General features: G+C 37.8%; 1 protein-coding gene across 2 annotated transcripts in view; it reads right to left on the reverse strand.

Moving 5' to 3' along the window:
• Window positions 1-24,421, reverse strand: part of TOX (thymocyte selection associated high mobility group box) — a 222,732-nt gene that overhangs the window by 14,943 nt on the left and 183,368 nt on the right. For both annotated transcript variants that reach the window (XM_067292333.1, XM_013954754.2), the window contains one exon: window positions 12,500-12,580. In XM_067292333.1, coding sequence (XP_067148434.1) covers window positions 12,500-12,580 — 81 coding nt within the window. The remainder of the gene's footprint in view (window positions 1-12,499; window positions 12,581-24,421) is intronic.

Below are 24,421 nucleotides of genomic sequence, written 5' to 3' on the forward strand. Positions count from 1 at the left end.
GTGTCCTTTATTACACATGTTGACAACTGCTAATAGTGTTGTATTACAGTTAGCTAACGGTGACAAGGCCAAACCCCATCCATGATTGTTCTACTGCACTGAATAAATATGCTAGGTGCTATGCTGATGCCTTTATTTAGAAGTATTCTGTGTTGGGATATATCCACACCTGTATCTACCATGTTTCATGAGCCATGCATGCAGAAAAATAAGAATATTCTGAATTATTTCACTTTCAGCAAAACTTCCTTTATGAATCTAGTGAAAAAGTTCTGTTTAAAACTGACAGAACCAGATGGTCTATATAAATGTTAGACTTCATCAAACACAAAGAAACGATCTTACTAAAGCTTGATGAATACTGCGTCGAATAATAGAAAACACACAGTTTTCCGAAAATGTTATAGTCTATCTTGATTTCTTAAGCTGTTAGTAATAAAATATTTCCAATAATGAATGTAATAATATACTTATTTCTAATGTTTATAATTGTTACATTTGATTTACAGTCAATTTGTTGTTTTCTGTACTCTCCTTCTCATTTCCTTCTACTCTTCTAACTGAGTTGCTAACTACCTGTGCTCAAAAAAGTGCTGAAAAGATTTAAGATTTAACTCTCATGTGCGTATGGGTGGGGACCTGAATCATAATTTAGCAGTTAAGACACACTGGGATTAATAGCCAGTGAAAGGTGAAACATGCTGGAAAAAATGGCAGAAATGTCCCTCTGGAGAGAGGAGTCACTTTGTCAAAACAAGGGCTGAAGGATGCATAAATGCCCTTATTCTGTGACCTCCATGTCATGTTTGCTCAGTTTACAAGTCAAAGTAAGTTTCATGTTACTCTCAGCACTCCGGGGTCAGCACAGTCGAAGGAGGTCTATTTGTATTCTTTCTGAAGGACGTACCATCACCAACAAATCAGCCAACGTGCACATTACTGAAATTGGTTCATTACATGTGATGATAAAGATGAAAAAGTTAACTTCATTTTTCCCTAAGTAAAACTGCAGTTCTCATAGCAAGAAAACTTATTTTCTCCAGTAAACTAAAGAAAATTAAATGAATATGATAAAAGGAATGCAAATCTCTGTCTCTGTGCATCTGCCTCGCTGTGCCTGCATGTGGGCGTACACGTGGGCAATATGTATTATATGCACACTTGCAGGATTGAGATACAGAGATAAAGAAACACAGATAGTAAAAGATAAAACCTGAAAGCAGGTACAAAATTATACCATTTTTTTGGCATTTTTTTTTCAACTACTGAACATTAGTTCATGAGGACATGAGAAATGTTTTTCCTCTCTGTTCCCAGTAGTATTTGCCCAACACTCTTGTAAGTGTGAGAGCAAAGACTAGCAGGTTTGCTGAAATTTCAGAGATTCAGAAGAAGGTTTGCTAATTAAAGGCATGGTCAGGACCCTCCTCTTCAGCCTGCCAGGCTCTTTACACATTACAGGCAATATATTCTGTGTTCTTTTTGGAGAAACTTCAAGTTTTGTTGAGTGCATCATCCCTTTGTGGAAACACTTTGCCTTCCATGATGTACCCAGTTAGAGCAATGACAATTTCTCCTGAAGTTTCTGAGGTCAGAGAAGTTAAACAATTCCTCCTGGTGAGCAGGTATCAAAAAGCCTTTGTGGCACTCTTCATGACATAGTGATGTATATTTATATTTATATTTCACTTGTGATTGCAAAGATGTTGCCATACACCTCTTTAACAAAGATGTAATGAATTAGCTTAATCACTGGGTAACTCTGTGGCTCTCAGTTCATACATAAGTGGTGAACACCTGGCCCATGCTGATAACATTACAGAGATATCAGATACTTAAGTGTCATACATTTTTTTTTTTTGAAATACAAAATTATGTTAGGAGGAATTGCATAGTCTTAGGCCCAGAGATGAATAACACTTGCTTTACCTCTGAGAAAAGTGTTTGCAAAGTGATCGGAAAGGAACAGCTCCAGTTGTCTCAAGCTATCAGTCATCTTTCCATATATTTCACCGTATTCTGATACAGTGAAAAATACAACACTTTAGTTTCAGACAAGTATTTTGCTGTTACTTAGGATGCTTTAAATCATATGTGATCTGAAGCCAAATTGTCCAATATCAGTGTAAAACACATCAATATTATCAGTTACTGGGAATCTTGATAAATGAACCTATTAAATGCTATTCTCCAACATACTGCACTTTCAGCTTTTTCTAAGGCTGGGTCAGAAACCTTTGCTTTTGTAAGTATTGTTGAAGCTAATGGAATAGGCGATGTCACATATTTTCGCTTTGTTATATTGCTTTACTGTCAAATATACCAAGAGGTGCATATGGCACATGGGCCACACTGTTATTTCAGGCACATTTACTGCTTTCACAGATTTGAATGGGCATTGCACCTGTCCAATACTGCATCAGACTTAGTCTTAGATAAGGACAGCACTTTTATTATAAGTAAAGCTGGGAATTAAGAAAGAAGGGATTTGATTATTTAATGAGGGCTCCAAATGCACAGATATAGACCATAACTTTTCAGGTTGAAATTCAGTAATTTTCTCTTGTCCTATCTGAGGGAAAGAGTATGGAAATCATTTAAAAAAGCACTCTTTAATTAATTAAACCACCCATAGACAAGACAGAGAATGTACACCTCTAAATTCTGGCACAAAGTTTCAGAATACATTTATTTGTAGCTATATACAGTGGAGACCAAAATTACTAATCACTACGCAAAAGCCATCAAACATTAAACCCTTATCTTCTACATATGCAATGAGAAAATTTATCACAACTGCTATTAGAATTATGATTTTGTAGACCCACCACTAGAGGGTGACAGAATATTATATTTAGTTAATGGTAAGAAGAGGTATTGTACGTATACCTTTGCCAATATACTACAGACTGCAAACTAGCTTTTCTCAATAGTCCTTTATGCTCTTTGAGTGGCTTCTGCTTGTTCCTGAATTTAGCTCAAAGCCTTACTCCAAATCTTAAGGCTATTCTTATTCAAGCTTCAACAGATCTTAAGGCTAATCTCATCCTATTAAAGTTAGGAGTAGGGTTTCTTATGGACCTGCCTCTCCATCTAACATCATCTAATACTGTTGTCTGCATTAAAAAAAAAAAAAAATCAGAAGGTGAAGGCAAAGTAGGTCTGGTATCAGGGCCAAGCAATGGAACACTACAGAAAAATGTATGACTGTCTGGTAGGCACAACCCCAAACCTACTTTTTTTCACAAGAAGCTATTGTTTGATAGAAATCTGAAGAAAAAGAGGGAAGTGCATTTTGAAAGTCCAATAAAAAGAAACCAAAAGTAGAACAAAAGGAGGAAAAAGAAGAAAATTAAAATAGAACAAACACTAATATTCTTATGATGAATATATTAATTAAAATATATTTAACATAATCATAAGTAATATAGACCATCCTGTCTAATAGCAGGAAAATAAGAAAACAGCTCATTTTTGCTCTGTACCTAGGCACCAATGCATATACTATACTATACTATATATAGCATGCTATGCTATAAATAAGGTAATATCAAAGCTGGTAAGTGCAGTTTATGGAAGGCCTTGGTGAGTGATCCTCAGTTTGTCCACAAAATCATTCTACTTATACCATATTTTCAATAAAATGTGTGGTGATACAGGTGAACACAGTCTAGAGATACAGGTAATAAAGTCTTCTCTTCAGAGAAGGTGTTGAGTGTTGATCATTATACAAAAAACCTTGGGAAGCACTGAATCAGGTTTTTCACTTAAGTTTTCACTGAATTTCGGCTTTTCCTTCGAATTCTAGGGCAAGGCGAACTCTCCCATCCATCTTCTACTCGCCTACTGCGTGCCAAAACTCCTTGTGCTCATCGGCCAACTTAAAGAATTAAGGGGTTAAGCACTGCCCGCCCAATTGTGCTGTGCTTCCCTAAGGAGACTTGCCCTGGCAGTAATGATCCACATACTCACTGCGGACGGAAGTCAGGAACAGGGAATTCAGGCAATTCCTTCAAGGCAGGTGATACTGGGATTTGCTTCACCCCAGCACTCGCCACCTACTCCTGCCATTGAAAAATGATCTGCAGTACAGATAGCCTGCTCAATCCAGCCATGCCAGAGATAAGAGCAATAGCCAGTGATACCATCCTGGCAATTAGATAGTTTCCTTTGGGATATTATTTTCCTTCCACTTTGAAGAGTCTGCAGCTGCTTTTTAGACCTTCACCTGTAGATCTGGGTAACCAAACAGCTGCTGAAGCCTACAAATGAGTTTTGATTCTCTTTCTGACTTGTGGCTGCCTTCTGGCTACTGTTGGCTCTTCTAACCTCACTTCTGTAGAAAAAGAAATAGCAGCCAACTGACTGAAAATAAAGCAAGGATACATTTTAATAAGGCAGTATTCCAAGGGTCTGATCCTTAGACAACTGAATTTAATGGAAACTCTATTAGCTTTAATGGAATTTGGATTAGAGCCCATCATTGTTACCTCAGTGTTAATGACTGGATGTCCATTTTATTTATCACGAAAATCAGGTAGGACCTGGCCAACAGAGGCTGAGAATCATTCCCAGTTGATGAGTACTACTTTACCCCTAAATGACTATAGCTAGAAGCTAAAAGCACCTATATTTACTTTATTTTGCCCTTTTAATATGTTAATGCAGTTACTGTTAGAAAGCAAGCCACCAAGCAGGAACTTTTATATATATATACATATATATATATGAATGTCTTCAGTTCACACACACATGCGTGCTTTATTTTCAGCATTCTTATCCTACTGTAATTTATGGTACTATAATATATATGGGAATTAAATAAATGCTTTTGCAATAATTTCATTCCAATAAGCAGTGCTTATTTAATATTGCTGTTTGCAATATAAAATCAAAAAGTTAATGTTGTTTCAAAGAAACCATAGTTGTTCTACTTAGAGAGAACACTTAATTTTTTCTCAGTCTATTGGTATCATGAAAATAACTAAAGGCTCAAAACTTTTCAGCTGAAGCAATATAATTTCAGTAGTTTACAGACCAGATATGTGGAACTGGTGCACATTTAGTAAATGTTTTCAGTACTGCGGCCTATGGTGGCTTTTAAATACGTGCTGACAGACCTCCACAAGGCCAAAGAGCCTTACAGCCTATATACTTTCCACCAATAAACTTTCCACCAATGCAAACAGCTTTACCTGAGGTATATCCTACTCCAACCTCAGAAGATTTTTTTGCATAGCCAAAATGATGTAACACGGTTTTATTGTAAATGAGAAACAGGTCCACTGAGTTTGATATCCCCTCTGCCTACACAGTGAACATGTACTATGTGAGTATTTCAAAGCCTTGAAAAGAGTTTAACCTAATTCAAATTTTAAATGAATCTGTGTCAACCTACTGGTTGCTACACCGTCCCTTCTCATGACAGTGCCACGTACACATCTGATGACTGGTGTCAGTTCTTGAGCCACACGGAGGAATTCAACAATTTTCTGACTCTACGACCAGAATGAAGTTACCATTCAGATAATAACAGCAATCATGTCAGCTGGCACCAGCTAGGTCCAGACTCTGTAGGCCTTCCCTTTGAGATGCTATGATCAAACTTTGGCAGGTCTGACTCAGCTTTAAATGAGCTATCTCCAGTACTGTGATGTTAAAGAGGTACACAGCTACAAAGCTTACCTAAGCTTAACTTTGCATCTGCTGTCTTCACTGTCTCTTTGGTGGAAGGAACATCTTGAATTGTTTATTCCTTCTCTCAGCTTTTCTGTGTTCCCATAATCCTGTCCCTTTTTAATGTCTTTGAGATTTTAGGTCACCTCCAACCCCAAGCCTGTCCTTGAAAAGAATCCGTTCTTCAAGCCTGCATGGACTCAGCCATTTTTATTAATATCCCTTTGAAGCTGTTTATGAGAGAATGACTTATCTCCGGCAGTGTTTTCTCTTTCCTGCTTAGGTCTTTAACTTCTTTAGATTCCTTTGACTTAATTCTATTCACTCTGGTAGAGAATTTATTCCAGCACATAGTTATGCACATTTATAATGCAGCCACTTTCCTACCTAAGTCACAGGAGGCTCTTAGCAAATGACGTTTCATATTTTGCTAATTCCAGTCACCTATTGAAAGAACAATATTGTGGACTCTAGAGAGTTCAGAAGCTTTTGACACATCCTTGATACTTCAGAACAAAGGAGCAAGCCATTGGTTGTCATTTATAATTAGCCAAGGAGGCTCAGAAGAACATCTTCAAATCTGAATATTCATTTTGTCATCATCTACAGGGGATTGTCATGGATTCATTCAGGGTATGTAGGTAGAAATGGATGTTTTATGAATGTAATCTGAATACATGTGATAAAGGATATGCAACTTTAATTTGGTACAAGTGTTTTAATTCCCAAAATAGAAGCACTACGCTAATAATGAAATCCTACCTTCTTTTATTAACTCACTTTAAAAACAAACACAATTCCTCCCCAAATCAAAAGATGGCTTCTCTCAAACTCAAGACATTTTGTCCATTTTTGGCTGAAACAATGTGAGAACCTCTCCGGTTTTTTGCATTGCTGAAGCTTCACATGGTTTAATCTCAAATCCAATTCATGGCATTAACTTAAATATAGTTTGCTCTTCTTTTTCAACTAGGGTAGAAACTTGGCTTCAAAGCAACCAAGCTAAAGTATGCTGGATGGCTTGCTTTACAATTATTATCAGATTTGACAATTGTTCTATGAATTTATATGTTCACTTACCAGATTCTGTGATACCCTATACACTTGCACATACATAATTTTATTTATGATTCCTTGAAAATTTCTGATTATACCATAATAACTCCAGAAACAAAGACTGATGTATCACAGAAACATGAAGTATCTGCTGTAAAAGCCTTACTTTATAATTTTCCCAGACAGGGATTCTAATGTCTAAGGGAAAAAAGTAAAATCTGTATCACCCATAGGTACATGCGATCACTGAGTTTTTGTTAATGTTGTTTTAAGGGAAACATTGCCAATAATCTTGTAGCACTTTAATACCTACAAAAAAATTGTTTTTATGCCTCAGACAGAGCCATATTTTTTATTTATTCTTTCTATAATGCTTCCACTGAGAACAGCCTAAACTGTTTTCCAGACCTCCGAAACATCTGCATGGACTAGGACGAGATATAATATAGGAGCCAGTTGCCTCCAAAATTGAACCCAGGTGCCTTTGCACGAGTAGAAGGACTGCTGTTCTCCTTATACACAATGGCCCAAACAATTAAAGCACTTACTAGGAGATAAGACAGTTCAGTGCTCTATTCTGCCTGCAGATACGTAGAACTGTATCTCCAGATGTCCTAAACCCAAGCAGCTGGTTATTTCTGGGAGGAGTGAGACGCTGAGCCACTGAGCCATTCGAAGCTGAGCCACTAAGCAGCGAATTCAGGATTCATTGCAGAAAACAACTCATGGAGGGAGGTGCCTGTACATCCGCATTTACTTAGGAGTTGGGAGATGCATGACCTGGTTTCTGCTCCTGCGACAGCTGACTTTTTTTTTGCTTTTCATATCGTAGGCTAGCGCTCTCACCACATATACATATAAAATGGGAAACTAACACCATCATGATTACTGTTTTTTTTTTCTTTATATGTTCTCCATTTTGGTTTTTAGAAGAAGCCAAACTTATCAGTGTGTATTCACTGCAGTCTCAAAAGGCCTCAATGGAATTCCTTAGGCTGTTCAATTATATTAAAATATAGGCAATGCTACACATGCGACACAGATATTTTGGATGCCTGGAAACTCTCTGGTTACAAATTGCTGTGCTTATGGCATTAAGGCAATGCCAGGCTTACTGGATCTGACCTTTAGTTCTTTATGAAAAGTAAGTGCAAGTGGAGGCTAGGAAAGTTAAGTCTGCCATATACTTCAAGAAGCAATATTACATGTTCAAAAGATTTACACTGTTCTCAACACTTAAAAACATCCAGTATGTTTGTTGCAATGTCAAGTGAGGATGCCACTTTGACTTAGACACAGCACCAGAGTTTTGAAATATGCTTGAGTATTTTGAATTTGAATAATATTCTTGCTGAGAGGTTTTAGTTCCAGCCATAGCTGCTAAAATATGTCTGAAATATGTATGAAATTTCAAGTTGTGCCACTATACAGAAGAGAATTAAAGATTCATTTAGCCAGAGAGAACAAAACAAGGAGGAGGAATCTTCTTTGTACTCTTTAAACAGTTGAATTTATACTGCTATATTTAACATACATATATTTATCACGTATATGCATATATGTATTATACATATTAAATATACAATATGCACATGCTTTTATATATACATACATATATGTACATTGTGCATATATATTTAACATTTGCCCATATATATCTATATTAAATATATATATTTGAAAGATACAGCAAAAACTCTACTGTCAGCCAGAAAAAAGGCAGGTTAAGCTAGAAAAAGTGCTTGTTTTATGAAAAAGTAAAATTGCAATTCACAGCATTTTATGAATGCTGTACAAATTACCAGATACTGTAGACTGCATTTCTGGACCTGAATGGTACTAAAAGTTGCAACTAAGGGCAAATATAAAGACACTTGTTTACAATGCAAAGGCTTAGTCAGTATTATAAGCAATATGGCAATCTGCATAGCAGAAGATATAATGCTTTGTAATGTGATTTTTACTTTACATATCAATTTCTACACACATGAACAAGCTCAAATACAGCCCCATTAATTTCAATCATTGTAAAAAAGAAGAGAAAAACATAGTAAATATACTGATAGATTTAACAAGGATTAATGCATAACAACATATTTATGCAATCATACATTTACCTTATTTACTGGGTGGTAGTCCTATTTTATAAAGACATCACTAAAGCATTTCCAAAGGTACTACAGATAGGCTGACAAGACTTTTACCGAAGTTTCTGGTGCCACTTCCATTCTTTTCAGTTATAATTTTGTCAAATATCACAGCCTGAAATTATACATACTAAGGGTCTGGGTGACTTGTGTGTGTGTGTGTGATAAATTCCAACAAGAACTGTTTAGTTTTGTCAAGAATGAACCTAGAGAAAAGCACAGTATAGCGCTCTGCCAAAAAAAATTGTTGCCCTCCTTAAGATACAATGGAACAGGGACTTCAAATCTGGAAGGGACAATGGCAGATTGTGTCAAAGATGACCATCGTGTCTTCCCATGAAATGACATTCAAATTTATAAACCAGCTGGAAAGCCAGTGAAATACTCGCAACCACCTCATCCCCAATTTGTATTTGACCAAATTATTACATGATCAAAAACACATTTATTCTCTTCAGGAACCTTCGGTTATTAAAGTTGCTTACGATGCGTATTTAAAACTCAAGGCTCTATTTGACTAAGAGTAGGAGGCCAGTCTCCGGTTCACAGGTTCCTTCACTAGGCTGCCACAATGCCAGGTGCATGTGAGCACTTGATGCGCAAGTGAGCATCAAGGACAAGAGAAAGAACCAGGAAAAGTTCTGGCCAAAGTCAATGTTCAGGTGCAAGGGAAGAGGAGAGAAAGAAGCAGGGCAAAAGGAACAAAGTGCTGAGCATCATGGAGAAGTCTGCAGTCCCTACATGACACCCCCCCAACCATGGGATGAAAACCATCGGTCTTGAATTTCATTATTTGGCTGTCAGGAAGATGCTAAGACATCTCCTGGCAAAAGTAGCACGCCCCATGTCTGTGCCGGGGAAAGACAATTTCATATCCTGATCAGGTATTCCAGCAGCTCAAATGGTGATGATGGGCACAGTGAATTTAACTCCAGGTCTGATCCACACAGGTATAAAGTGGCATATGTCCATTCCTTTGTGTTTTGGAAAAGTGAAGACTTGTGAATAAATGCAAACACACACACACACATTCACTTACACCTACATGCACTTCCTACAGTTTGGATGGCAAGTGGATGTCCTGATGTTCAATGTGAAGTACCACTGAGCAGCTCCTAGCTGCCAGCCAGCTGGCACTGATGTCATTGGAGCTCTGCTATGGACATGGAAAGTGCAATATTGCTCAAATACTCTGAAAAAAAAAGTTCTAGATGTCTCAGAGCAGGACATCCAAAATGACCAAAAACTTACTTTCACAATGTTTTAGTCATGCTTGAAAATATGGACAGTACAAACTTCCTGCTCCAGAGTACCACTGAGAAGGTGAATTAACAATCTTTTTACACTACAATGCTGTTGGGGTGAGCAGAGTAGAAAAGCCCATAAGGAAGCAGGCCTCTGCAATATGCACTAAATATAACACAGGGTCTTCCACAGCGAACACCTGATTATAAGCATATGAAATGAGACTCACACTGAATGAGGCTTAAAGTGTAAAACATACTATGTGATCGAATTGCTAATAATTGTATTAAAGCATTTTTAGAAAAGGTATGTTACTTCTGGCATGTCTTAACTTTTGTGAATGTGGCCCTGTAATCCTAATAATATCCTCTAAAGGTAGCTTTTGTGTAGGATAATATAATAGATGGAAATAACAGAACAGATGGACTCCACACAATGAATCTTAATAATATATTACATATATTACTTTGTGCTTACATGCTTATCTAAAGAACCACAAATCTTCTGGTGCTATATAAATATTTAATAATGATAATATAGAATATACTGATCTAATATTACATCTGGGCATTTTACATCCTTATACCAAATTGAGCTTGCTTTAGTCACATGGCAGCTCTGTTGGATTCACTGAGCCTATTCATGTGAGTAAGCAATTAGGACTTGGCTTCATTAAGTTTATATTTTGATACTTTCCACACTATAGGAAAACATTACATTATGGAGAGAATTTGAATAAATGCTTAAAAGTTAAGAAAATGCTTCAGTGCTTTTCTGACTAAAAGCAGATTTAAACATATGCACAAATGGCTTCATGCATGGAACTGGTCAACAATCTTTAAAAATAATTTTCTAAAAACAAACCCCAGAAGATACCACAAAGATACTTTTTTCTCTTTTCCCAGAAAATAAAACTGAAGTAAAAATCTCGGTTTTGTTATATTTATCTTTTCAAAATGAAGTGCTTTAGAGTTTTATATAAACAGTCCAGGATGTGCTGAATAATGATATCTGAGCTGTTTTCACAAGTGAAGAGTTGGCTTCATATGTATCTTCAAAATCTATTGGAATATTTTGAGCATGTTTGACTTATCTTTTGCTAAAAAGTTGGCTATTTCAAACAAATTGGTATCTATGCAGAATGGAACCTTGATAAAGCATCACCATTTGGAAAATTCCTTTTTAAAGACAATGATTATTTCTAGAATTATACAGCCCTAAGACAGGAATTATAGGTTTCCTGTACTTCCCTTAACTAATGCACTGGTGTTTATGATGGTAGTTACAAATTTAAAACGCATAATACACCACACAAAAAATGAACGAGATAACACCCATATTTCAGATTTTGAGATTCAGCACAAACACTGACTAAATACTAAGATAAATGTAGAAAGATGCATGAAAGATCCTTGCATGAGTAATCATATAATCTTTCCACTGAAAATGTGTAAAAATTCATATAATACATGGACTAGTAGAGTGCAAAACTAAATTAACCCCCCAATACACTTAAAAGTAACAAAAAGTTCTACTGTTGTCATATATGCGTATTCTTCAAGTACTGCCATCTTTACTTCTAATATTAGTTTTACTTATGTAAAAGCAAAACATATCTAAATTTGACCTTATAAACACATAGATTTCTGTGAGAGATGCAGAACAGAAGTGATCCTAACTAGTATGATTCTGAAGTTGCTCCATTGTTATTTCACATTCACACACACAGTAATTTCACAGTCTTCTGCAGGCTTTAAACAGCCCATTACAAAGTCATGGGCACTAAGAATGTTTGTATAAATCAATACCTAAAGTCGCTACTGGTTGTATACCAGGGATACACTAATGTTCCAGTATAAAAGCCATGACATGACCTATGTTGTGTTCATACAAATTGCTCGCTCAATGTAAAATGAAAATCCATGTTCTCATATGGCAATTCGCTATGTGAGCTGAGCTTGACTTTTTCTGCACCGTGACTGCAAGGTAAAAGTCAGTATTTAAAAAGAAACCTAGGCATTGGGCATGTGATATGGTTTTCCTCTTACAGGTAGACTGGTTCTGGCCAGGCATGGCATCCCTTTGTTACACTGTGGTCTTTTACAGGTATATCCTCCCTTTGTTCAAATGCGATGATACTCCCAGCCTGGAGAAGTGCTGTCACTAAGAACAGATGGGAGAGGATATCTTTTCACTGAGAGATGGCTGTTTTTATTGAGCATTTACACATAGAATGGATATCCTAAGTTTAAGGTGAGAACAAACAAGGCTATTTGCACTAAATGCTATAGTGCTCAGCACCATATAAACGCTGAAAATGGTTTGCAATATGTCACTATATATATATGTGTATGTATATATATATTATGTGTTACCTTGGATACAAGGCTTGCTCTGTAGGCAGCTAACTGCTTCAGATATTCCTTCTTGGCAGCTTCAGTTTTCTTTTTGTATACCTAAAAACAAAGAGTGTCACACTGGTAAATTAATCTGGTTTTGTTTTTATATATCACCGGTGTTTCTCACGCATCTTCATAAAGTCTTTCTAAGTAAACAGCCTTTCCTCCTCATATCGCTTAAAGAGTGAAATAATAAACATGAAATATTTTAAAGAAAATATTGTTCCAACTGTGAAACACCCTTTAACTACCCAGCAGTACTGAAAAAACAATATTCCTCCTAGCATCTCAGGTTTAATTGTTCAAAGTGAAATGCGGGATGCACTTGCAAATGGAACCTTTAGGGTATAGGGGGAAGGCAGACAGGGGTCTCTTCACTGACTTCCACTTGTGAGACAAGTTATAACCCTCTGGGAAAGGCAAAAATGTTTGTAGAAAGACAAATCAGCCAAGAGGTTTTCTCTCTTCCCTGGATAAACTGTTGGGGGCAGTCAAAGAAGCTTCATGGAGCTGCTAAGAATAATAAATGTTAGTCATTATTCCAGTCTTGATCCCATATCGTTCTAATTAACTTCTCAGGAGCATGGATCTATTTCTGTACATTTCTCTCAACTCACCAAATTATTTTAAACGCGGCATGTGCACAATCTCATAATAGATTAAAGAACTTCAAGAGTCACTTCAATTTTGCCCAAATTTCAAGATCAAAGATTATCTGCAAGGTTAGGCAGGACCTCATAGCGCTGTAGTAACATGGTGTTAGAAAAGCACAAGTAGATATTTAGGGTTGAAAGTTCCCAAGAGGAGAACCTGTTTCTGACCTGTGCAGCCGAGCTAATGACTTGCTGTCAGCGATGTCAGTGACAGATTCTGGAACAACCCAGCATTTCTCTTTGTAAATATTATCATGAGTTTCTCACTACTTCATGTCTTTTTTTAAAGGTTAGATTTTGGAGTCATACAAGCATCTTGGCTTCATGTAAATAAGCAAAATTGATCCCTAGCCTTGCTTGGTGCAAAGAAAAGCTTAAAAATATCCAGGTGGAAGGCTGAAAAGTAAGGGAGATGAATAAAGGGAGAGAAGCTTTACTTTTTTATTGCTGCTAAATTCTTTTAGTCAGTCACATGCCCGGGGCAGAGATTGATTCATGTTTTCATGGACATTTGGGATTCTCAATACTATGCAAAATGGAACTGCAACTTTGAGTCTCTGCTGCCCATTTCTTCAGGCAAAATGCACACCCTAGGCACCTGGGGAATACCTCTATGACGTGAAAAACAACGATCTACCTTTCTCCCTGCCACTCAGCACAGCCTAGTCATTTGGGCTATTGATTAAAAGGCAAAAGATGGGCAAAGCAATTTATGACAATTTTGGGATGTTCTCATGAACTCTACAGGTGAAAAACACACACATACATACATGTCCTCTCCAGAAAGATAAACTTTATGAAACTTTAAACTGATCTCTTTTGATCATCCTAATCTCCAAAAAAACCAGAGCAGTTTCATCATGGAGAGGATCTAGAAGGACAGACTGCACACACAGAGGACAATACAATCCCAAACTACAAAGTGAGAGCAGCAGGGTTAGGCTGGAAGGATCTAGTGCAACATCATTTTTATAAAGAATGTGCTTGTGAACCATTTTTGTTTCACCGAGGCTTTGCTTTCAGAAACAGAACAATCCTCAGATATGGGCTGGCAAAACTCAGAGGTTGCCTAAAAGGATTAAAGATTTTGCTTCCCAGGGAAGCGAAAGATCATAGTGGAAGCAGGGAAGTCTTAGGCTTCTAAAATTGTAAATATAAAGATAGAGAGGAAAAAAGATTAGTTTTAGCTGTGCAACTGTATATGTGTACCCTTGTAATTTCTCCAGATTAGGATAAATACATAGTGTTGGCTGACCTCCTATTGTTTAAAAAAAAAAAAAAAAAAAAAGTAGCAATTTGCTTTTTAAGTTGTAATCATTTGTGATTATTAGGGAAATGTACTGTTTATTTAGAAAATGAATCGAAAATTAGTCAACAGTCTGTTCCTGGCTGCTAAAATGAATTTAGCTTGACCTACAGAACAAAGACTAACATATTGTTTTGTATATTGCAATACTTCTGCATCATTCTGATAGCCAGTTTAAAAAACACAGTGGAACAAAGAATTTTACACAGAATAATGATCTTTAAAAGATCATGTATCTACTGCTTCCAGATTTTACTTTGCATTATACAAATATAAAAAATATACAGTCCTACTGTGCTTTTACAGTCACAGTGTATTGAAAGAGTCCTCTGGGACCTGACTTTTCCCTCAAATAGTCATATTGCACAAGGTTAACTCAATAATATAAAGCTAACAACAGCACTGTAAATCCCCACCTAAAACATCACTACTTCGCATTAATGTCACCATATAGCCTGTTTTTAATTATTTCCCACCTATGTATCTACCACATTCAGCATATCCATCATTGTTTTGCCCTCTTTTCTTTAGTCTTCTCATGAGCCAATAATAGTTAAAACAACACTGCTTTTTCATGGTGGTATTTACATTAACCAGGTAATTGGAAGTCATTATGATCAAAATTTCCTTACTGGATAGAGAGAGGTTTTGGTCACCCCAGCTGCTTTGGTGTTTTGGATTGCATCCAGGCAGGCTGGCCTGTCCACAGGGCATTTGGCTCTCCCCGCTTCCTCCCTCTTAGGGTATCCGTGTGGCATCTGAGGACAACGTTTGGGGGTCTCCCTGTGTATATCTTGATGCCATCGTCCTTTGCAAGAAGCCCACTTTTAGGCAACATCCAAGTGGGCTGATGATCCTCACATTAGTTTTGGAAAAACTGCTTAGAACTGGCTAATAATTAGGGTAGGTTCAGAATATCTGGGGAGCTGTCCCTTCTCACCAGTAATGACAAGGTCCAGCTGTCAGTACTTTTCTCTCAATGTGAATGAATGTGGCCCTGGCAGTGGGTACCAGTTTGCTGCCTTTGAGCTAGCCGGGACTTGCGCTGGAGGCTTAAGAAAACAGAGCAAGCAAGGAGCGTCCTCAGCATTTGTAGCAGCACCTGCAACAGGTATGAGCAAGTCAGCTGCCGCTCCCATCCTATTTTTTGCAGCTGTGAGAGCTGTTAGCCCTTGAGCTTAAATAATTTTGTGTGTTGTAATAAGTTTAACAGGGTAGCAACCTTGCAGCTGTTTTGGGGAGGTAAAAGGCTTGTGTCATCATTCAAGTGTGCCCCAGACAATGACTTAAGCTGTTTTATGTTCCTTGCTTAAGACCGTGCTAAAACCCGTACTCTCCAATAATACATTTAACATTTTTCTCATATCAAAAAGCAGGTTTCTAAGCTGTTGCTTATCTACGGTGTATATTGGCAATATCTTTTTTTTTTTAACATCTCAGAAATCTCATATAGGTCCTTTTCCCCTCCTCCCTCAAGCAAGCAACAATTATTAAATAAGTAACTTGACAGGAGCACATACTATGGAATTAAGTCATTTCTAGCTTGTTTTAATTCAATTAACATGATAATTGAATGTTGACTGATTGTCATTTAGGCAGTAAAAGCCCATCACCAGCAGATTTGTTTCCTTACATAGTATTTTATTTTTTATATTATTCTAGTTATGGAAATTGAATGTTACCAGAAAGACAATATTTCTGTATATGCGGGGAGAGGCCAGCTTGGTTTATTCTTATTATCTTCAGCGTGTTACAGAAGACCCCACAACACCACAATTACATTTATTTGTCTACAAATGGAAGCTGCTGGCATTATTTTCCTATTGTGCTTCATGAATGCAAATTTACACACCATAATACATAGATTCTTGGTTTACTATTTAATTACTTTTCCAAAATACACCTAGGAAGATAGCTTCAAGTTCACTTACACTGTTTAGTAAAGCGTACAACAATACAGAAAAGGTATTTTCTGTAACAACTAAGCATGAAACTCTTCCTTGTGTGTAAGCACAGAAGATAACATTTGAATGAGGCCATTGGGGAAAACCAGTGATAACATAACATCCTGGTACCAGCATCCAGGCCGTTGTGATGGCACCCTGTAGTTCAGATTCCCTTTGCTGACCATATGCTTGGACCACAACTCTGGTGGCAGCCTACACTCAGGACCGAACTCTTTTATTAATAGTGATACACATCCTTAAGCTGACTGCCCCAAAGTTTCATTTGGAGATAGATGGGTTGTGGGTTATATGGTTAGCCACAAGTACTGCACAAATACTCGATTTACCAAATCAAAACCACAACAGAATATCTGCTCTGCTGTGTTATGATGCCAACTTCTGGTCATATTCTGCTGTATGTATTTTAACAGCTGTTTCATACTTGTCTTTCTAGATCATACATTCCTTGAAGCAGGCTTTGTGTCTCCTGTGCTCTCCATGTGTTGGATAATATGAAACTCATCACTGATCATGACAAAATATATCAGGAATGCCTTGAGACAAATTTTTGATTTGGTTGGTCCTCTTTTCCTGACAAACTTCTTGTCAGCTTGCTTGTGGAGGTTTATCAGTACACCACAACATACTCAGCTGCAGGACCAATGAGCCTTGCACCCTTGTTTCTTTACAGGAAAAGGTCTCCCCCGTTCATCACTGCAAGAGTCGAACTGGGCACGGATACAGGTGTTCTGCATCATCTAACCACAAACATGTCCTTAGTTTTGAATATCAGGTACTGATGGGAGAAGGCCCCACTGATACAGTCCCCTTTGATAGTAGAGACTTGGAGATAGTGACCTAAATTGACTGATACTCTTAGGAGAAAAAGAGGCTGTCAGAAGGTGTACCTCATGGTAGCCTGAAAAGGCTTGTGTCTCCTAGCTGACAAAGCATGTTATGAAGAACCATAGTATTTCCTTCGTGTTGCCTAAATGACCAGTACAAGGATGACAAAGAAGGGGAAGTTTTCAGTTTATCTTGTGGATGTCTCCTTAGAGCTGCCGCTTGCAAGCAAGGTATATTTGTCATTTTAAAATGATGTAAAGGTGTCCACATTTGTTTTGATGGAAATGTTCCATAAACCTAAAAAAATAGTATATCCAAAAAAGCGACATGACCAATTTTGACTTTTTGTACTCTGCAGTGCTATTACCCATGGAGGTGTCATTTTCACATGCCAAATTTACAGGAATGGCATCTGATAAAATACGGTAGGCTGCAATTCAGAATTAAATTTATATTCAGATTGTCATTCCTGGCCCTACCTACCTAGGCTCAAGGAGAAAGCTTGTATTTTTTTCCACGTGGGAGACATATCTCTAGTTTTAATCTTTTGATTTTGCAGCAAAGGCATCTAGAACTACACACATTCTTCTAAAATATGGAGAAAGATATTCCCACAGCAGTCAGAAAAAAAATCCCCAGAATTGCTTAATGGATACTGAAATATGTTACCATTTGATTTTTAATCTAGGTACATACAGCAACAGAAAGAGGCCCAGGGCTAGCTATATGGCTCAGCAGTCTCTTAGACTATAGAGCATGAAAATGACACTGATGACATATTAGAGGCTTAGGGGAAAGAATTCAGTCTTTCTGGCATGCAGGGTAAAGATCACCGGCCAAATTCAACTCTAGCACAAACAGTGAAACTCTACTGAGTTCCCTGGAAATTGCAGCCAGTTATGCCAGGACTAAATCTGACCTTATAAACTTGATGCTTGCAACTTGCAGGAGTGGGATTGTTGATTTCATCAGAAGCATGTTGGATGAAAGCTGGGTACAAAACAAACAACATGAAACACATGATTTATGTGGTGATTATTTGCACTCGGTTGCATTCTTTTTTAAAAAAAATGGATGTAAGCCCAAATAGAGCATAATAATTGGGCCTAGGTCCAGTTGTGTACACAAATGATTTAGAGCCCTGTTCCCATCAAGCCCTAATGTATGGATAAAGGGTGGGGAAGAAGAATGAGCAGAAAATTAAGGTTATTATTTATGATTCGTACTGCAGCAATACTTGGAATCCAGGGTCCTTTGGCCCAGCTCTTTCCAAATATAACAAGAAGGAGAAGTGCAGTTGAAGTCAACGCTCATAACTCCATAGACAAGTGCTGTATTTATCTAGCGGTTGCGTCTGTTCATGGATGTTGGAAATACACCCCAGGGTGGGGGGCGCTGATGTCCCCCACCACTTCAGTGCTCGGGGGAGGCTGCAGAAAGACAAAGCTGCCAGGTGGGCTGGGCAGGAGGCCAGCATGCTCATGAATGTACTACTGATAGGGCTTTATTACCCTGTACAGAGTATATGCAGAAGCTCCTGTTGTGACCTACTTTTTTCTTTTTTCCTTTTTCTTTTTTTTTTGCGGCAGAAGGGGAGGTTTCACCCCCCAAGTGCACTGTGCAAGTGCTGTTTACCCTAGCTGTGTGGGGGAGACCGGTACTCCAGCTGCCAGAAACTCTGGGGCAAAAATTTGTTGCAAATTTGGGGCCTGACATTGCTCTCTCCCAAAGTCAGTGGCAAAATTAGACAGTTAAGGGGTTCAAGATCTGGCCCTGCAGAAACCAGGGCCATATAACAATATGTTGATATGTATATATATGTATATAAATACACACACACACACATATATATATATTTATGCACACACACATATGTTTGTGGCTGAGTGTATGCGTGCCTATTCTTGACCCACTTGTGTTCCAGTTCATTAAGCCCAGCTGCTCTCAGAGGAAGGGAGAAGGAGCAGACACCATCATGAGGAGCAGTTTTTTTAAACTCTTCCTATGTTCATCTAGAACTTCAAAGGGAGGAAACAATTTCAGTACAGAAGTTTGTCCGGAAAAACAGTGGACCTCCCAAAGAGATATAATATGCAACACCGGTAAAAGCTACTTTGCTGATGTAGGTAGCTGGGAGGGAAGGTATAAGGTTGTTTTCTGCTGTGCCTATTCCTGAATCCATTTTGTTTCTAACTCACTTCGGCAGTACGCACACACAGATGTGCCTTTGCTTCCTATTTTCATTTACAAAAATAAAGCTAAATTTAAGCCCTGTATGGTTGTTTATCTACTCGATTGAAAGTACATTCTCATCCTCTTACAAGTATTTTAAAGTTATTCCTTGGAGATTGCTTTATTAGCATGGTGATAAAAAAAATAAAGGTACTTGAAGTGTAACTTTTATAGGAGGTATAAGAGATGGAAAAACAAACATCTGCATGAGTATGTAAGTATAAGTAATAGTGAATAAACAGCAAATTCATGTTTTCAAAATGCTACCAGCTACCTTCACCTGAAGATCTGCAACACCCAAACCTCAGTGCTCTGAGCTGTTGGCCATTCTGGTGAGTCTGGGCATGGGGAACCTGATGGCGGTGGGCACCCAACACCTCCAGCCATGGGGTGAGCTCTTTGGTCAAGCCAAGCGATGGGGGAGCGCCGCGGCCACGAGCCCCCAGAGGGATGAGCCATTGCCTGGCACTGCTCCCCTGCAATGTGGTGCCACGTGAGGTTACATGTCCCCACACAGCAGGCTGAGCCATGGCCTCCTGAAACACGGATCTTGGATCCATTTCAGTGTGACCTGTGGTGTTTCACAACACAAAAGGAGCTTCGGTATTAAGCCAGAAATGAGCTATATCTCAGCACCAGCATTTTAGGCATAAAGTGTTGGCCAGCATTATTTTTCAAGCGCCTCCTGATCTACCAGACTCATTGCTGCACTGGCGAATGTGTTGCTGCAGCTAAAACATCACTGTGATCACGAGAGGAACTTACCAAACATGCTCAGATATTTTTCATGCCCAAATCAGTCTAGGTTATTTTTAGTGACCAAAATAGAAACCCTTTAAAGCTTGTGGGTTATAATGAAAATGCTAACAGCATCACAAATGTTGACACTAATACATGGGGACTTCAATTTACTTAAGTATTGGTAACATACAATCCAAGTTCCATCAGATGTTGAAGAATAAACTGCAGCTTTTATCTAGTGGTCTTTGAGCACCAATGAGGAGTAAATGATTTGATTTTGTGAGCTCAGAGGATTTGTCAGCTGCCTCGTAAGTATAATTCTGGCTCTTCATACTCCTGCTGCTTCTAATTTAGCAGGACAGGCTCATAATTGAAGCAAATTAACTATTTACACTTGCCACTTCTACCAGGGGAAGAGGACACATCAGCAGGAAAGAATGAGTGGGAAATTAAATTCTTCCCACTTGTGTCAGATCTGCCCTTATATAAACACATTAACAGTAATTTCATGAGGCGTCAAACATAGGAATAAATACTGAGGGATAAAATAATGAGGTGTTGCTATTGAGCTGAACTGTTGCAGCTAATATTGCTGTATATGAATTATGCAGCCTGAAAGAAGGCATATGTTACAGCACTCAAACAGTCGCTGTGCCTGCTTCATCCGATCGTTAGGTTTTGGGTCCCCTAGGTGAATCCACCTTTCTTCCTGCTGCAAGGCCTGTACAATATTTAAGTAAACACACAGAAACACACACACACACACCTATATGCACATGCATATAGACACTAAGCTGTTCATAGAAGGCCAAATTCATCCCTCTCAGAATTCCAGTTAAATCACTGAAGTTACACTAGAGATTAATTTTGTTGAATGTTGAACAGACATTCAATTCCATTTTTAGAATAATAGCACATTTATTAAGGTCTTTGGCTGAAGTTTTAAAGTTACATTAATGTAAACAAGAACATTTTGTTTGTAAGTTGCCACATCTATTACAGCTTTACTAGGTCTCCAATTAGAAACTTAAGATTCATTTAGTACATGCACATCTGGTACTGATTTAAAATGACTTTCCTTTTTCATCTAAGGACAGAAAATGACCTAAGTAGCCTTTTTACCGAGTTTGAACCAGCATTCTGTCTGAAAGCCAGAGATTCGACCATTTAGCATACTGAACCCTCTTCCCTGGGGGCTGTTTTTCTCCCCTTTGCAGCAAAAATGCGTGCAAAGGGCGATGATGTACATAAATATGTTATAAAAATGGGATGCACAGAAGTATAGTACTGACTAAGGAGAAAACAATGTTTGTGATACTAAGAGAAGAATTGGAAAAGCCACTGAAAACTTCCCTTTGTTATGGCTACAACGCTGAGGAAAATATATCCCAAAGTATTACTGCTACAGCTGCTTTCTATTGACAGGTTTATTAATCAAAAGAGTTTTAGAAAATATTTACAGTGAAAAATGAAGAAAATTCTTCTGATCGCATGTAAGTATTGTACCTAATTTGGAATTTCAGAAGAAGCTATGACAATGCACAGCAATACTTCCAATGTCCCTTTTATTCCTAGACCCCTCCGTATGTATGGGTTAGTACAAACAAAACACAGACACACACCAGTGTTATTTGCAAATGGCCCTTGTATGCTCAGAGATTAATGGGAACAGTTATAATATATGACACACAAATGAAAATATCTTCATATGGTAAAATAAGAGCAAAAGTATGCTGGTATCTGTTTTAATCTCATAGATTGCAATATTCTCTGTAGTAACAGAATCAGAATGTGATATATTTTAAGCATAACCACCCCCTAATTTCAGTAAGGCACCTGACATCATCTAGTCCATGATAACGCTTGCTTTTTTGCCTTTCAAAGCCTATTTTCTCAAATAACATTTTCCTAGTCTCTTGACAGTTTGAAAAACATATGTGGTTCCTGCACAAAACCTTTTCAAGCTACAGTCTAACATGTTGGGTTACCAATTTCTGCAAAGGTTTGGGCATACATACACTGCTCTTAGGTTGTTTCTGTACTGAGTTTCAATACCTTTATGTATGCTGTGCTCAATCTGTAGGAAAAAACAGGAATTCTGTGGATTTCAGAAGCTGGCTCAGGTCTTAGGAACAGCAATTTCATTTTGGCATAAAAATATGAAGTTATTCTTCTTTCTCAATAGCTGCATTATGTTCTACTTTCTGATTCATTTATATTTACTATTTAAACAGTAAAAGGAGTTCCAATTCAGGAAACGTAATTTGGAAACATAATTCTATTTAAATTCCAGAATAAGCATTAGCTTCCAAAACATAAAAGCCAGAAGCTTTATGACAATTGAATTTTTTTCAGTAAGTATAATTCATCAATAAAGTATTCCTCTAATGATATTATTGTTTCTTTATTTAACTATTTTTGAATTTCTGAAGCTTCTTCAATGTCAAATTCCAAATACTACATTAATCATTTGTATTTTTAGAGTCCAATTTTCCTGCCAGAGACATAGGTTTCATAACAGTTACTAATGCTCTGGATCTGAAAAATTAGGCCTTTAAAATACAGACTATCTAGTCAGTTAAGATGTCTTGTAATCATTACTTTGTACTATTAGATCCTTAATGGAATAAAGAATGAGTTTAAATTTATTCTAGAAAATAGGATTGCCAATTTTTTGAAACAGGGACTATCTTTTATTCTCTTTGCACAGTGCTAGATTAGAAAGGGCCTGGTCCTGGAGCTTTAACAATGTACTTAATAGATGATAATGAACAGGCAAAGTGAGTCAAAGAGCAACAAAGATACGCTAACCCAAACTCCTGGAATAATTGGTTTAAAAATCTGGTTGCAGGCCCCTTTTTTATGGATGTGTTACGTGGATTCCATAGGACATCATTCTGCTGTGTTCCAACTTAATTTAAGCACAATGGCAATAAGGAAAATAAATTTTGTTCTGCTATTCCAGTGTAGAACTTATTCAATTATTGCTGTCAACCATGAATAGGAAATCCAAATTAAAGCTAGAAATTTTAGGATTTGATGCTCTTGTCTTAAACTGAATTCTACGGAAAGACTGGTGATTGTCTTCTAGTACTACACATAAAATGACAAATAAAACAGAAACGGGCACTCTACAGCCTCCACTCTACAGTGGAGCAACCATTATGGAAGGAAAAACAGTGACCACCCCAACAGCCACAGATTAATGATCATTCTGAGACATGGTGGAGAAAAAATAAGCACAAGATCTGGCTAAAAGATCTAAATATTCAGAGCATTCCTGAGGTACACTAGTCTGAGTGTGCAGTTTCAAACATGGGCAGGGATTCAGGGCAAGGCCCTTCCTGGTATGCCCTGTCATATTTAGCCTGAAAGATCACCACCTTGCTGTTCTGTCCTTCCTGCTATCTCTGCTGGAGACCCAAGTCACCCCCCCAGGGGGAGGAACCACTTTACACCAGATACCATAGTCCATCGCTTCTCAGCTGTGGCCTATCGCCCCGGCCAAGCACTGCAGGGAGAGCAGGCTGCTCTTCCCCGCTGGGGGCAGCTATTCCTTGAGGGGTTCCGCACCCTCCCTGCAACCAGCTTGCCAGTGCTTGGCACAGAGAGGAGCCAAAACCACTTCTTTGGGACTTGGCCAAAAGCATGGGCAATACTTTTTCTGAGTCATAAGTGAACGCCCATCACCATGATCCCCCAAAGTAATGTTTGACTATGACAAACTGCTCTTTGGAAAGGTCTACACCATCTGTCTGACCAAGGGCTTAACCTTGGCCTTTGTCGCACATATTAAACAAGGCAGAAGGAAGAAACAACAAAACAAAATAACCTTAACGTGCCAGGTCCAGTGACTTCTCCAATCCTTACATTCAGAAAGTTATCTTTCCTCCAGCTAAACTCTGTAAATGCTGCACCTTATTCAACAGCAGATACTAGACAGAATAAGCTTTTTCTTTTAGTTAGTCACTAAGTGCCAAATCCTGATTCTCATTACAGTTACCTTTAATAGGTAACTATACCTATTTAGAACTAGATTTAGCTACACCATCCAGTTATTAGTGAAGAAAACCTTTTCTTTAAAGCCCAAATGATTTAACTTACAAAAAGAATTCAAAGCAATGTTCTCGTTTTTATTATTAGTCTTATTAACTGTATAATTTATTGTGTAATA

This window comes from Apteryx mantelli, chromosome 2 (assembly GCF_036417845.1).
Source record: "Apteryx mantelli isolate bAptMan1 chromosome 2, bAptMan1.hap1, whole genome shotgun sequence".
NCBI classification, from domain to species: domain Eukaryota; kingdom Metazoa; phylum Chordata; class Aves; order Apterygiformes; family Apterygidae; genus Apteryx; species Apteryx mantelli.